Source organism: Gorilla gorilla, chromosome 5 (genome assembly GCF_029281585.2).
Source record: "Gorilla gorilla gorilla isolate KB3781 chromosome 5, NHGRI_mGorGor1-v2.1_pri, whole genome shotgun sequence".
NCBI lineage: Eukaryota > Metazoa > Chordata > Mammalia > Primates > Hominidae > Gorilla > Gorilla gorilla.
In genome coordinates this window covers 60,814,630-60,830,420 of record NC_073229.2, presented here as the reverse complement: position 1 = coordinate 60,830,420, position 15,791 = coordinate 60,814,630, and the positions used below count along the sequence as shown (strand labels likewise).

Sequence of the window (15,791 nt, the reverse complement as noted above, 5' to 3'; positions counted from 1 at the left end):
CTGGCCCAGGTCAGAAAGAGAGCAGCTCAAAACTCCCATGCTGATTGATCAGTAGTGGGATCGTGCCTGTGAATACCCACTGCACTCCTGCCTAGGTGACAGAGACCCTCTCTCTATTTCAGAAAGGCAAAAACTCCTACCCCTAACTACCCCCATAGGTGAGCCTCTACCCTGCTGCTGTTGGGGAGGTTTGCTTGTGCTACTATAATTGGCTCCATTGGCACCACCCCTGCTGAAGCAGGGCAGCTCAGGTCAGGCCAGGGGATCCTGTGCCAAAGGTGCAGCTCTGTGTCTTGGCAGGGCTACTGGGGAGGAGGAAAGGAGGGATGACCCAGGCATCCTGAGGCTCGTAGCCCAGAGGTGACAGAAAAAGCTATGGAAGGAGGGGGAAGGGGGATGAGGAAGAGTCAGGTGGTAAAGGAGGGCACAGAAGCCAGACAGAGAGAACTGAGTGCCACCAGGACTGAGATTTGGAGTCTAGGGGGAAAAAAGGCCATGGCTTGTGGGAGAGTCAGGCTGCTTAGGATGAGGCTATAATACAGAGAGCAGAGGGGCTCCCTAGCGCTTGCTTTGCAGTATTGGTCCCATGGTGTCGGTAGCTCTCACAGCAGAGGCCAGCCTGCTAAGCGACAGCTGCCTTTTGGGGCAAAGTCCAGACAGGCAGCAGCAGCAGGCTGGGGGCCCAGCACAGTGGGCCCAGGCACACTGGGGTTGCTGCAGCTGGTCACTTAGTGCCTCTTCACCTTGGTACCAGAGATTATAGGCTTTTATTGGCCCAGGCCCAATATTCTTGTGCTCACTCTCAAGTGCCAGAGCTTTCTGCCCTTCTCTGGACTTTCTTGCTTTTTATAAGATTATCCTTCTCCACCAGAAACTCAAAGAAGCTTCCTGCTGTGGGGTCCAGTAGTCAGGCCAGCATGCAGTGCATATAGGGTCAGACGATAGGATTTACTTGCACTACAGCCCCGTTCTGCTACTGTCCCGAGGCCTCCTCCATGGGCTGAGCTGTAGGCTATGCCTTGAACTTACTGCCCTCATCAGCCCCTGGGCATCCTACTCAGTCACCTTGCCAGTCTCCCATGGGGTACCTTCCTGCTCATCTGCGATGGAAAAAGTCTCCAGCAATAATTTTTTTTTTTTTTTTTTTTTAGACAGAGCCTTGCTCTGTCACCCAGGCTAGAATGCAGTGGCACGACCTCGGCTCACTGCAACCTCCACCTCCCAGTTTCAATTGATTCTTCTGCCTCAGCCTCCCAAGTAGCTGGGATTACAGGCGCCCGCCACCACGCCCAACTAATTTTTGTATTGTTAGTAGAGACAGGGTTTCACCATATTGGTCAGGCTGGTCTCAAACTCCTGACCTCAGGTGATCCAGCCACCTCGGCCTCCCAAAGCACTGGCATTACAGGCATGAACCACTGCACCCGGCCTTTTTTTTTTTTTTAGATGGAGTTTCGCTTTTGTTGCCCAGGCTGGAGTGCAATGGTGTGATCTCCGCTCACTGCAACCTCTACCTCCAGGGTTCAAGCAATTCTCCTGCCTCAGCCTCCCGAGTAGCTGGGATTACAGGCATGCGCCACCACGCCCGGCTAATTTTGTATTTTTAGTAGAGACGGGGTTGCTCCATGTTGGTCAGGCTGGTTTCGAACTCCCGACCTCAGGTGATCCGCCCACCTCGGCCTCCCAAAGTGCTGAGATTACAGGTGTGAGCCACCTCACCTAGCCTACAGCAATTCTTAAGGGAAGAACACACCAGCTTTGGCCTTGAAACCCTGCATGTCGCCATCTGCAGTGCAGCTCCTGTGTTGCCCTCTTCAGCACACATCTCACCCCACCCTGAGACTCGGGCCTGCTTGATTTGCCCAAATCCAGGTGAGAAGCTTTGATTTCAGGCACAGTCCAGCCTTCTGTCACCAGCCAGGAAGGACATGAACCTTTCTCTCCCTCAGGGCCATCCATTCTAGAGGGCAGAGAGTTGGCCTCATTTCTGAGATAACTCAGGGGACAGAAGTTCACTACCCTGAGCCCATTGTGAGGCCATCCTCACAGCCGTGACTCCTTATATTTCTACAGCTGGGTTGGGACCTTGGCTTGTCAAGACTAAGTAGTCAGCCCCCACCACCCCAAAAACAAAACCAAGCAAAGACCACATACAGATTCCATTTATATGAAATGTCCCAAATAGGCAAATCTATAAAGACAGAAAGTAGATGAGTGGTTGCCTAGGGCTGAGGAGACTGAGGATGACTGCTAAAGGGCATAGGGGTTTTTTTGGGGGGAGGTTTAAAAATGTTCCAAAATTGTAATAGTTGCACAATTCTGTAAATTTACTAAAAACCACTATACTTTAAATGGGTGAACTGTATAGTTAAGTGAACTGTATCTCAATAAAACAAAAACAAAACCCAAAAACCAACAGCTGAAGCTCAGAGGTTTCCAGTATCTCCCCTTGGTCCCTGTTGAAGGGGAAAAGCAACAATTTGAAGGCTTAGAGTAGCCAACACTGACTGCCTTTTAATGGACATTCACATTTTATAACCACATCATCTGAGCCCATTTCCCATGCTTGGGAAACTCCCCGCCACAAATCTACACAAAAGATAGGGCTCACCTCCTACCCTATAAAAGACCAGATCCTGGTTTTCCCAGTGCTATAAAGCCATGTGACCAAGACTTAGCTAATCAGAGCAAAGCAAGAAAGTAGAGAACACATTTTGGTGGCTATGTGACACTTTCGTATCAACACCATAATTCTGATAGGCTTTATCAGCCAGAATCCATTATTTGACTTTAAAGTAGGATTGACATATGTGACAATAGGGACCCTGCAGCACTGGGTCCCTCACTTCCTCCTGTCCCAGTAGCTACATCCCTAGGGTTAAAATCACCAGAAGAGCAGTTTCTCTTTCATCTCCCATTATGCTGCAGCTTCAACTTCTATCACCAGAACTACATCTTACCCATCCCAGAAGCATCAAGCAATAGATGTCCTAACTTCTGATTCTACTTCTCTTCCTTTTCATTAGAGCTACCTTTTTCTTTTTTTTTTTTTTTTTTTGAGATGGAGTCTCACTATGTTGCCCAGGCTGGAGTGCAGTGGCACGATCTCAGCTCACTGCAACCTCTGCCTCCCAGGTTCAAGTGATTCTCCTGCCTCAGCCTCCTGAGTAGCTGGGACTACAGGCACGTGCCACCATGTCCGGCTAATTTTTTGCATTTTTAGTAGAGATGGGGTTTCACCGTGTTAGCCATGATGGTCTTGATCTCCTGACCTCATGATCCGCCCTCCTTGGCCTCCCAAAGTGCTGGGATTACAGGTGTGAGCCACCGTGCCCGGCCCAAGAGCTGCCTTTTTTTAGATACAGGATCTCACTGTGTTACCTAGGCTGCAGTGCAGTGGCTGTTCACAAGCGCAATCACTGCATACTACAGCTTTGAACTCCTAGTCTCAAGTGATTGTCCCACCTCAGTCTCCTAACTGGGGGCATAGAGCTGCTTTTAAGGTAGGCATTCTTTCTTTTAAGAAAGGGTCTTGCTGTCTCACCCAGGTTGGAGTACGGGTGGCACAATCACGGCTCACTGCCTCGACCTCCCAGGCTCAAGTGATCCTCCTGCCTCAGCCGCCTGAGTATTCTTTGTAGAGATGCAGTTTCACCATGTTGCCCAGGCTGGATAGACTTTCAAATGTTCCTGGCTTATGATTTATCTAGCCTTAAAAAAAAACTAGGTCAGGTGCGGTGGCTCACACCTGTAAACCTATCACTTTGGGAGGCCTAGGCGGGTGGATTACTTGAGGTCAGGAGTCTGAGACCAGCTGGCCAACACGGTGAAACCCCATCCCTACAAAAAAAAAAAATTGGCCAGGTGTGGTGGCATACACCTGAAATACCAGCTGCTCAGGGAGCTGAGGCAGAAGAATAGCTTGAACCTGGGAGGAAGAGGTTACAGTGAGCCAAGATCGTGCCACTGCACTCCAGCTTGGGCGACAGAGGGAGACCCCATCTCAAAAAAATTCTAGAAAATGCCCAGCCTCTTTGAAATATTCTTTCCTGAAATTTTGATTGTCAAGTCTCACATTTATCTTCATTTTGTTATGTTTTATAGACAGGATCTTGCTCTGTCACCCAGGCTGGAGTGCAGTGATGCCATCACAGCTCACTGCAACCTCAAGTTCCCGGGCTCAAGCAATCCTCCAGCCTCAGCCTCCAGAGAAGCTAGGACTATAGGCATGTGCCACATGTCTGATTTTTTAATTTTCTTTTATAGAGACAAGGTCTCCTTATGTTGCCCAGGCTGGTCCCCAACTGAGGACCTCAAGCAGTCCTCTCTATGCCTCCCAGAAAGTTGGGATTACAGGTGTCAGCAACTACACCCAGCCTCTTCCATGTTTTTTAACCTCTTTTCCTTAGTTTCCACTTCTCTGTATGTCAGTGCTCTCTCTGTGTAACTTCAGATCTATTTCCAGTTCATTCTCCCTTTAGGGAGAAGTCTAATCTGCTGCTTAACCATAAAGTTTCTAACTTCTCCTAGTGTACTTTTTTTTTTCTGAGGCGGAGTATCACTCTTGTTGCCCAGGCTGGAGTGCAGTGTCGCAATCTTGGCTCACCGCAACCTCCGCCTCCTAGGTTCAAGCAATTCTCCTGCCTCAGCCTCCCAAGTAGCTAGGATTACAGGCATGCGCCACCACGCCCGGCTAATTTTTTGTATTTTTAGTAGAGACGGGGTTTCACCATGTTGGCCAGGCTAGTCTCGAACTCCCAACCTCAGGTGATCCACCCACCTCGGCCTCCCAAAGTGCTGGGATTACAGGCACGAGCCACCATGCCTGGCCCTACTCTTCATTTTTAAAAGGTTTTCTTTTTAAGTTTTACTTTTTTTTTTTTTTTTGAGATGGAGTCTCGCTCTGTTCCCCAGGCTGGAGTGCAGTGGCACGATCTCAGCTCACTGCAAGCTCTGCCTCCCAGGTTCATGCCATCCTCCTGCCTCAGCCTCCAGAGTAGCTGGGACTACAGGCACCCGCCACCATGCCTGGCTAATTTTTTGTATTTTTAGTAGAGATAGGGTTTCACTGTGCTAGCCAGGATGGTCTCCATCTCCTGACCTCGTGATCCACCCGCTTCGGCCTCCCAAAGTGCTGGGAACACAGGCGTGAGCCACCATGACCAGCCTTAAGTTTTACTTTTTAATCACACCAGTTTAGTACCTTTTGATATTCATTTGTCACACTTTTTCTTTAAACATAAGACATTTTGTATTTTTTATTTTATACTTCTCACATTTTAATTTTTGCCAGTTTGATCCTGTTACCCTTTGTTCCTAATGACTCTTGCTCATGGTGGTTTCTTTCCTTGTGTGCTTTAACTGTAAGTTCATATTCCTTGAAATTTTAACTGAAAGAATTCCTGGAGGCCTGGGTTTAAAGAACAATCCTCAAGAGGCCGGGTGCAGTGGCTCACGCCTGCAATCCCAGCACTTTGGGAGGCTGAGGCGGGTGGATCACGAGGTCAGGAGTTCAAGAACAACCTGGCCAATATGGTGAAACCCCATCTCTACTAAAAATACAAAAATTAGCCGGGTGTGGTAGCGGCTGCCAGTAATCCCAGCTACTCGGGATGCTGAGGCACAGAATTGCTTGAACCCGGGAGGTGGAGGTTGCAGTGAGCCGAGATCGCGCCACTGCACTCCAGTCTGGGCGACAGAGTAAGACTCCATCTCAAAAAAAAAAAAAAAAAAAAAAAAAATCCTCAAGAAAGGATTACATTTGCTTCTGCCAGGACCCTGGAGACACTATCTACTTGAGACTTTTTTTTTTTTTTTTGAGACGGAGTCTCGCTCTGTCGCCCAGGCTGGAGTGCAGTGGCGCGATCTCGGTTCACTGCAACCTCCGCCTCCCGCGTTCAAGCAATTCTCCTGCTTCAGCCTCCTGAGTAGCTGGGATTACAGGCGCCCACCACCACACCTGGCTAATTTTTGTATTTTTAGTAGAGACGGGGTTTCACCATGTTGGTCAGGCTGGTCTCGAACCCCTGACCTCGTGATCCACCCGCCTCTGCCTCCCAAAGTGCTGGGATTACAGGTGTGAGCCACCATGCCTGGCCATTTTTTTTTGGGGGGGGGGGGTGATTTCACTCTTTTTGCCCAGGCTGGAGTGCAGTGGTGCGATCTTGGCTCACTGCAACCTCTACCTCCCAGGCTCAAGTGATTATCCTGCCTCAGCCTCCTGAGTAGCTGGGATTACAGGCGCCCACCACCACACCTGGCTAATTTTTGTATTTTTAGTAGAGACGGGGTTTCACCATGTTGGTCAGGCTGGTCTCGAACCCCTGACCTCGTGATCCACCCGCCTCTGCCTCCCAAAGTGCTGGGATTACAGGTGTGAGCCACCATGCCTGGCCATTTTTTTGGGGGGGGGGGGGGGGGTGATTTCACTTTTTGCCCAGGCTGGAGTGCAGTGGTGCGATCTTGGCTCACTGCAACCTCTACCTCCCAGGCTCAAGTGATTATCCTGCCTCAGCCTCCTGAGTAGCTGGGATTACAGGCGCCCACCACCACACCCAGCTAATTTTTATATTTTTAGTAGAGACGGGGTTTCACAATGTTGGTCAGGCTGGTCTCGAACCCCTGACCTTGTGATCCACCTGCCTCTGCCTCCCAAAGTGCTGGGATTACAGGTGTGAGCCACCATGCCTGGCCATTTTTTTTGGGGGGGGGGGGGTGATTTCACTCTTTTTGCCCAGGCTGGAGTGCAGTGGTGCGATCTTGGCTCACTGCAACCTCTACCTCCCAGGCTCAAGTGATTATCCTGCCTCAGCCTCCTGAATAGCTGGGATTACAGGCACATGTCACCAAGCCCAGCTAATTTTTGTATTTTTAGTAGAGATGGGGTTTCACCATGTTGGCCAGGCTGGTCTTGAACTCCTGACCTCAGGTGATCCGCCTGCCTCGGCCTCCCAAAGTGCTGGGATTACAGGTGTGAGCCACCACGCCCAGCCCACTTGAGACCATTTTAAACTAAGTTATCAGCCTGAGGATTTTCCAGACCACATGGGTTATAAACTCTTGTCCCAAACAGTACTGAAGGCCAGCTGTGCTTGTATATTACCATGGAAGCTTTATATCCCTACCTCTTAACATCCCTTGCATCCAAAACCAAAGCCAAGTAGGGGAGTTGTGGGATGGGTTCACCCACTAAATGATCTTGTCATCCTTGAGGGGCCCAGATTTAAGTGGGAGGGGTTTCTGATCTGACTTCCCAGTTGTAGATGCCTTAGGCTTTATTGCCTATCCCAATATGTGGCCCACTAAAAAGTAGTTCTAGGCTACCCACAAATCCCACGTAAAAGCAGAGGCCTTAAGGCCGGGAACGGTGGCTCACGCCTGTAATCCCAGCACTTTGGGAGTCTGAGGCAGGCAGATCACTTGAGGCCAAGAGTTTAAGATCAAACTAGCCAACATGGCAAAACTCTATCTCTACTAAAAATACGAAAGAAATTAGCTGGGCTTGGTGGCGGATGTCAGCTACTCGGGAGGCTGAGGCACAAGAATCACTTGAACCTGGGAGGTGGAGGTTGTAGTGAGGCGAGATTGCACCACCGTACTCTAGCCTGGGTGACAGAGCGAGACTGTTTCGGGGGGGGGGAACACAAAAAGAAGGCCACAAAAACAGAATAAAAAGATGAGTAAAGAGAATGTTTATGAAGTGGCTCCTACATAATGTCCCAGTCCTGGGAGTCACGAACAGACTCCATGGTTTTCATTGGCCCCTCTTCTTCGGTATCAGAATCCCTGGTTGAAGGCAAGGATGAGAGAAGAACACGAGGACACAATGAACCAGATTCAAGCTGAGGCTTGTGTGTCATGGCAGAAGGCTGAACTATTCTTGTGTAGCCCTAGGGATAGTCCAAGAGCCCTCTAGTCTTCTCTGAGGCAATGAGATTCAAGGGCAGCTGTGATCCTTGCCCTTGAATGGAAACCAGCTGTGGCCAAATCTGTCCTCACAGATCCATGTCTCCCTGGGGCAGTGGCAGAGCAGACGATAGTTCCTTATTACTCTTTGCTCAAAGGGAGATGTCTCCTGTCCTTGCCTGCATTTCGTCGCCTCTTTCGACTCAAGAAGTTCTCCAATTTCTTGCTGCGTTTCAGCTCCTTGAACTTCTCAGCTAGTGCCAACTGGCGCTGCTCAGCTAAATGACAGGGAGAATGAAAGTTGGTGAACAAAGAAGGAAGCCCCTATTCTTCCCCAAACCAGGTCAGTAACTCCAAGCCATTATGCTGGATACATGAGTTCTTTAAAGCTTACTGGTGCCCCTCTATCTTTTCTCTGAGACGGAGTCCTGCTCTGTTACCCAGGCTGGAGTGCAGTGACGCGATCTCGGCTCACTGCAACCTCCGTCTTCTGGATTCAAGTGATTCTCCTGCCTCAGCCTCCGGAGTAGCTGGGATTACAGGCGCGCACCACCACATCTGGCTAATTTTTTTGTATTTTTAGTAGAGACAGGGTTACGCCATGTTGGCCAGGCTGGTCTCGAACTCCTGACCTCAGGTGATCCGCTCTCCTCAGCCTCCCAAAGTGCTGGGATTACAGGCGTGAGCCACTGCGCCTGGCCAACAGGTGACTTTTTTTTTTTTTTTTTTGAGATGGAGTCTCACTCTGTCACCCAGGCTAGAGTGCTGTGGCACGATTTCAGCTCACTGCAACCTCCGCCTCCCAGGTTCAAGCGATTCTCCTGCCTCGGCCTCCTGAGTAGCTGGGATTACAGATGCACAGCACCACACCCAGCTAATTTTTGTATTTTTAGTAGAGATGGGGTTTCACCATGTTTGCCAGGCTGGTCTTGAACTCCTGACCTCGTGATCTGCCCTCCTTGGCCTCCCAAAGTGTTGGAATTACAGGTGTGAGGCACTGCGCCCAGCCCAACTGGTGACTTTTTTGTGTTTGTTTGTTTTTCCTGTGAGATGGAGTCTCACCCTGTTGCCCAGGCTGGAGTACAACAGTGCAATCTAGGCTTTCTGCAACCTCCACCTTCCCGGGCTCAAGTGATCCTCCTGCCTCAGCCTCCTGAGTAGCTGGATTACAGGTGCACGCCACCACGCCCGGCTAATTTTTTTATATCTTTAGTAGAGACAGGGTTTCACCATGTTGGCCCCCAGGCTGGTCTCGAACTCCTGACCTCGTGACCCCCCCACATTGGCCTCCCATAGTGCTGGGATTATACGCGTGAGCCACCGTGCCCAGCCCAACTGCTGACTTTTTATATGATCTCAGTACTACTCAATTCAACCAACTATGAACACCTATGTGCCTGGCCCAGCGTGTGTGCGTGTGTGTGTGTGCAGTGTAGACCAAGAAATAAAACTGATTGTGTGTGTGTGTGTGTGTGTGTAGACCAAGAGATAAAACTGACTCTGTGTGTGTGTGTGTGTGTGTAGTGTAGACCAACAGATAAACTCACTCTGTGGGGGGGGGAGGGGGGGGTTGGGAAGTGGGGAGTGTAGACCAAGAGATAAAGGTGACAATGCCTGCCATGAGCTAATTAGGGATACAAGACTGGTTATAAACAACAACTCCCTACTATTTCTACTTTCCTCCAAGTTACCATGGGATCCAGCCTTCATGCCTTCCTTAAAGGGGATCAGGGACACCCCAACACAAGACTCTACCACCATGGCCCCTGCACCCCTGTCCCTGTTAGTGACAGTTGTGCGCAACTCACATTTCTTCAGGAAGTATGGCCGATGGCCCTGCTGGGCCTGAGCCCGACGTTCGTGCTTCAGGGCCAGGTGCAGCTCCTGCTGTTGCTTTCGTTCCTGCTGTGCCATTTCTTGCTGCTCCTGAGGAGCAAAGATGAGATGGGTGAATGGGAGGGATCTGTTCAGATCTGGGAATATCTCCCACCTTTAATTGCTTTCATTACCCACCACAATTATTACCCATTCACCATTCGCTGAAGCAGTTGCTGCAGTTTCTCATGCTCCTCTCCTGAACGGTGCTTCTTCAACTGTTTTTTCACAAGCTCCACATTGGAAAATGAGTATCATGGTTAGCATTCTGCAAATGTTAGCTGAAATTTTATGTAGAGCATTATCCTAAGAAGTTCACACACACACACATTTTTTTTTTTGAGACAGAGTCTTGCTCTGTCACAGGCTTGAGTGCAGTGGTGTGATCTTGGCTCACTGCAACCTCCGCCTCCTGGGTTCAAGCAATTCCCCTGCCTCAGCCTCCCAAGTAGCTGGGACTACAGGCACGTGCCACCACGCCTGGCTAATTTTTTTTTTTTCATTTTAGTAGAGACTAAATTTCACCATGTTGGCCAGGATGATCTTGATCTCCTCCTTTTGTATTTTAGTAGAGACTAATTTCACCATGTTGGCCAGGATGGTCCCAATCTCCTGACCTCGTGATCCACCTGCCTCGGCCTCCCAAAGTGGTGGGATAACAGGCGTGAGCCACCGCACCCGGCCAGAAGTTCACATATATTAACTTGATAACACCAAGACAGTAACTGTTTGTTTGTTTGTTTGGAGACAGTCTTGCCCTGCCGCCCAGGTTGGAGTGCAGTGACACGATCTTGTCTCACTGCAACCTTTGTCTCCAGGGCACCAGCAATTCCCATGCCTCAGCCTCTTGAGTAGCTGGGACTATAGGCATGCAACACCACACTTGGCTAATTTTTCTATTTTTAGTAGAGATGGGGTTTCACCATGTTGGCCAGGCTGGTCTTGGAACTGCTGGCCTCAAATGATGTGCTCACCTCAGTCTCCCCAAGTGCTGGGATTACTTACAGGCGTGAGCCACCACACCCGGCCTCCAAGACAGTAATTATTATTATTTTTTTTATGATTACAAAACTAAAGCATAGAGAGATTAAGTAACATGCCAGTAGTCACACAGCTAGTAAACTGATGAGCCAGGATTTGAATATGAACTGAATTGGAGAGAGTTAAATCTGCCCACCACTATACTTCCCACTCTCCCTGCCCAACTCTCTAACCTGTGCCCTCATTTTCCACCCCACAAAATTCCCCAGAAACCAGTCTCAAGCTGTATACCTCTTTCTCTTTCGCTCGGATGTCATTCAAGAATTGGTATGTTTTGTCAAACACCTCAGGATTATATTCCCCTGACAGATCATCAAAGCGAGGGTCCCGGGCTACCTTTGGAGAGAAGAGAGAGAATATAAAACACAACTGTTCAATCTCCTTTCACTGAGAAAAAGTGCTTCCTGTCTCTTCCTCACCTTTCTTTTTTTTTGCTTTTTGAGACACAGTCTCGCTCTGTCGCCCAGGCTGGAGTGCAGTGGCGCAATCTCGGCTCACTGCAAGCTCTGCCTCCCAAGTTCACACCATTCTCCTGCCTCAGCCTCCTGAGTAGCTAGGACTACAGGCACCTGCCACCACGCCCGGCTATTTTTTTTTGTATTTTTAGTAGAGACGGGGTTTCACCGTGTTAGCTAGGATGGTCTCAATCTCCTGACCTTGTGATTCGCCCACCTTGGCCTTCCAAAGTGCTGGGATTACAGACGTGAGCCACTGCGCCCGGCCTCTATTTTTTTTTTTTTTTTTTTTTGAGACAGAGTCTTACTCTGTCCCACAGGCTGTAGGGCAGTGGCATGATCCTGGCTCACTGCAATCTCCACCTCCCAGGTTCAAGCGATTCTTGTGCCTCAGTTTTCCAAGCAGCTGGGACTACAGGCACACACCACCATGCCCAGCTAATTTTTGTATTTTTAGTAGAGACAGGGTTTCACCATGTTGGCCATGCTGGTCTTGGAACTCCTGATCTCAGGTGATCGCCCACCTCGGGCTCCCAAACTGCTGGGATTACAGGCGTGAGCCACAGTGCCTGGCCTTCTTCCTTACCTTTTTACTAATGGGAACAACCTGACGTAAAAATGGTACTCGGATCTTGGCTGACATTTCCAGAGGCCTATGGAGAAATTAAAAGCCAAGTCAAGAGGACTCCAGTGTTGGTCAAAGGCTTCCCACCTGTCACCCAAGACAACATACCTATTCAAGGTCCCAGTTATCTTCCAACTTCTAGGGCAAGCCTTGCTTACCTGTGCTTATCTGCAACACATGCATTTTGGATAGGTGGTCTAGAACCTTGTTTCTTAGGGCTGTTTCCAGCTACCAATTGTTTGTAGGTCTTAGTCCCCACTTGGCTCTGCAATTCCAACAGCTCCTCAAATGACATGTTAGATGTGCCTGTGGAAGTGGGGAGGGACATACAACTCAGCTCAGCATGTCCCACTGCAGAAAAGACATCTTTCCATCCCCATTCCTTAGCTAGCTAATCCTTTCTAATACCCCATCAGACCAATCATTATTAGAAGTCCTAGGCAGTAGAGGCTGTGATAGTGTTAAACTCTCCAACTATTTCAGCAACCTGGGGCCTCAACTTGCTAAGGAAGGTGTATATGTAAGGTCAAAGGTGGACCAAACCATAGTCCCTTCTTTTTCTCTTTTACTCATTCTTTTACTCTCTCTTTTACTCATTCACAGGTTTCCCCAGAAGGGCATCTGCCTCCCTTGCTCAGTTACCATTGCTAGTGTCCTGGTCCACATGCTCAGCATCTCTCACCTCAATCAGTGCTCTAGCCTCCTAGTCTCCCAACCACCAGCCTCACTCCTCTCAAAGCTATGCACCTCAATTCAGCCTGAGAGAGGCATCGAAAATAAAATCAGATCTTATCACTCCCACACATAAACTTCAGATCATGTTACTCCTACAGGCAAAAGTCCCCAATGGCTTCCATCTTGCTCACAGTAAAAGCCATATACCTTAATAATGGCCTGCAAGCCCCCAAGTGACCTGGCCCCTGTCATATCTCTACTCTACTCATCTCCTTCTCACTCCTCTCAATGTGTCTCCTAGCAGCATATTCCCACCTCAGTTCCTCTGCACATGTTGCCTCTGCTTGGTACACTTCCCCCAGAAACTGTACATAGGTACAGCTCCTCCCTCAGTTCCTTCAAGCCTTTATTCAAAATCACCTTCCCAAAGAGGTCTTCTCTAAGTTATTTAAAATTGCGACCCCTCGTCCGGGTGTGGTGGCTCACGCCTGTAATCCCAGCACTTTGGGAGGCTGAGGCAGATCAATCACCTGAGGTCAGGAGTTTAAGACCAGCCTGGTCAACGTGGTGACACCGTCTCTACAGAAATACAAAAATTAGCTGGGCATGATGGCAGGTGCCTGTAATCCCAGCTACTTGGGAGGCTGAGGCGGGAGAAGAGCTTGAACCTGGGAGGCAGAGGATGCAGTGAGCCGAGATCACGTCACTGCACTCCAGCCTGGGCGACAGAGCCAGACTCCATCTCGGGAAAAAAAAAAAAAAAATGCAACCTCTCCTAAGCTTTATTTTTTCTCCATATCCTCTATCACCTTAAAAAAAATTGAGCTACAATTCATATTCCACAAAATCCAGTTCTCTAGTCTACAATTCACTGTTTTATTGCCTTTTAATGTAATAATTTACTTGTCTCCCTTAAATTTTACTTATTTATTTTGAGCTGGACTCACTCTGTCACGAGGCTGGAGTGCAGTGGCGCGATCTCGGCTCACTGCAACCTCCGCCTCCCAGGTTCAAGTGATTCTCCTGCCTCAGCCTCCCGAGTAGCTGGGACTAAGGCACGCACCACCAAGTCCAGCTGATTATTGTATTTTTAATAAGGACGAGTTTCACCATGTTGGCCCAGATGGTCTTGATCTCCTGACCTTGTGATCCACCGGCCTCGGCCTCCCAAAGTGCTGGGATTACAGGCATGAGCTACACCTGGACTTAAATTTTATTTATTTTGAAAAAAGGTCTTGCTCTGTTGCCCAGGCTGGAGTGCAGTGGCCTAATCACTGCTCACTGCAGCCTCGACCTCCTGGGCTCAAACTAACCTCATGCCTCAGCCTCCTCAGTGGCTGGGAATAGAGACGTGCGCCACCACCCTGGCTAAATTTTTTTATTTTTAGTAGAAAAGCGGGTCTCATTATGTTTACCAGGCTGGTCTTGAACTCCTGGGCTCAAGCGACCCTCCTGCTTCAGTCTCCCCTGGTGCTGGGATTACAGGTGTGATCCACCACACCCGGCCAGGATAGGAGTGTTTGACTACTTTATTCACAACTATCTCCAGCAGCTAGAACTGTGCCTTAACAAAAAGCCTGCAGCATTTGCTGGGTACAGTAATCCTGTAATCCTTGGGAGGCTGAGGCAGGTGGATCACTTGAGCCCAGGAACTGGAGACCAGCCCTGGCACCTGGTAACATGATGAGACCTGGCTGGGCGAGGTGGCTCACGCCTGTAATCCCAGCACTTTGGGAGGCCGAGGCGGGTGGATCACGAGGTCAGGAGATCGAGACCATCCTGGCTAACACGGTGAAACCCCATCTCTAGTAAAAATACAAAAAATTAGCCGGTCGTGGTGGCGGGCGCCTGTAGTCCCAGCTACTCGGGAGGCTGAGGCAGGAGAATGGCGTAAACACGGGAGGCGGAGCTTGCAGTGAGCTGAGATTGCGCTACTGCACTCCAGCATGGGCAATAGAGCGAGACTCCGTCTCAAAAAAAAAAAAAAAAGGTGAGACCTTGTCTCTACATTAAATAAATAAATAAACCCATACGTCCAGGCGTGGTGACGCGCCTGTAGTCCCAGCTACTCGAGAGGCTGAGGTAGGAGGATCTCTTGGGCCCGGGAGTTCGAGGCCGCAGTGAGCCGTCATGGTGCAACTACACTCCAGCCTGGGCTACAGGGCGAGACTTTGTCTCAAAAAAATAAAAAATATAAAAAATTAAAAAAACAGGCTGGGCGCAGTGGCTCACGCCTGGAATCCCAGCACTTTGGGAGGCTGAGGCGGGCGGATCACGAGGTCAGGAGATCGAGACCATCCTGGCTAACAAGGTGAGACCCCCGTCTCTACTAAAAATACAAAAAATTAGCCGGGCGTGGTGGCGGGCGCCTGTAGTCCCAGATGCTCTGGAGGCTGAGGCAGCAGAATGGCGTGAACCCGGGAGGCGGAGCTTGCCGACATCGCACCACTGCACTCCAGCCTTGGCGACAGAGAGAGACGCCGTCTCAAAAAAAAAAAAAATTAAAAAAACAAAGTCTACGGAATCTGCTGAATTCTGACCTACTAAGCCTTCAGCAGCCATGCATGCCTTTTCCTGCCTCCATGCTATCGCACAGACGTTCCCCATTGCCGAAAACCCTCATCCTGCCGTGAAGAAACTTCTCAGGATGTCCTAATCCCGGAAGCATCTCCTCTCACCCCCACTTTCCACTGCACTGGGGGCACCCCTAGTGTAGCGTCTGCCTTTTAGAGAACTTGGCAGTCTTACCGGCACCGTCTCTGCAGGCTCAGGGCCCCGCCTCGGAATCTCCTTCCCCTCCCCAGCCCGCCCTGCCCCATGCCCTCACCCGTCAATAGGTCGCGGGCCACGGCCGCGGGCTCCAGGCCCCCGCCGTCCTCTTCGCGGTCCCGGGCCCCGCGGGGACGTCGGGCCCCAGCGCGGTAGTTAGCTCCCGGCATCAGCTAGCAGTAGCGCTCGGCAGACGAATGGCGCCGCTTCCGCTCACGGCAGCCCCTGCCCCGCCTCTTCCGGCGTTCCCGGTCTCAACGTGGTGACGAATGGGCAGAAAACTGCGCGGCCGGGGGCCAGGGAGCCGGGCCCAAAGGATAGCCCGCTCTGGAGACATTGTCACAACCTTCTGCCCGAGTCGCAGGGCGCTGGGTTCCACGCCCGAGAAGCTTGGACCAGGCCTTGGTGGCATTTGGTTTCCTAATACCCTTGGCTGAGAAGCCAGA

The 15,791-nt window shown here is 50.1% G+C and overlaps 1 protein-coding gene across 2 annotated transcripts; it reads right to left on the bottom strand.

Moving 5' to 3' along the window:
• Positions 1-7,674: 7,674 nt before the first annotated feature.
• On the bottom strand, positions 7,675-15,778 carry RRP36 (ribosomal RNA processing 36). Of its 2 annotated transcripts, XM_004044047.5 has the most exons (7): positions 15,404-15,778; positions 12,060-12,207; positions 11,863-11,929; positions 11,053-11,157; positions 9,939-10,013; positions 9,714-9,831; positions 7,675-8,183 (listed from the first exon to the last, which is right to left on the bottom strand). In XM_004044047.5, the coding sequence occupies exons 1-7, from the start codon at positions 15,513-15,515 to the stop codon at positions 8,047-8,049; spliced, it is 762 nt and encodes a 253-aa protein (XP_004044095.2). In that variant the 5' UTR covers positions 15,516-15,778; the 3' UTR covers positions 7,675-8,046. The 2 variants fall into 2 exon arrangements, with proteins under 2 accessions (XP_004044095.2, XP_055245645.1); XM_055389670.2 differs by lacking the exon at positions 9,939-10,013.
• Positions 15,779-15,791: the final 13 nt, after the last annotated feature.

What these genes read in the sequence shown, in the direction of transcription:
- RRP36 (XM_004044047.5), bottom strand. Translation starts at nt 15,515, where the DNA reads ATGCCGGGAGCTAACTACCGCGCTGGGGCCCGACGTCCCCGCGGGGCC. An exon ending in GGCCCGCGACCTATTGACGG is followed by an intron (nt 12,208 to 15,403) that starts GTGAGGGCATGG and finishes CCACTTCCACAG; the next exon opens with GCACATCTAACATGTCATTT. An exon ending in AGCAACTGCTTCAGCGAATG is followed by an intron (nt 9,832 to 9,938) that starts GTGAATGGGTAA and finishes TTTGCTCCTCAG; the next exon opens with GAGCAGCAAGAAATGGCACA.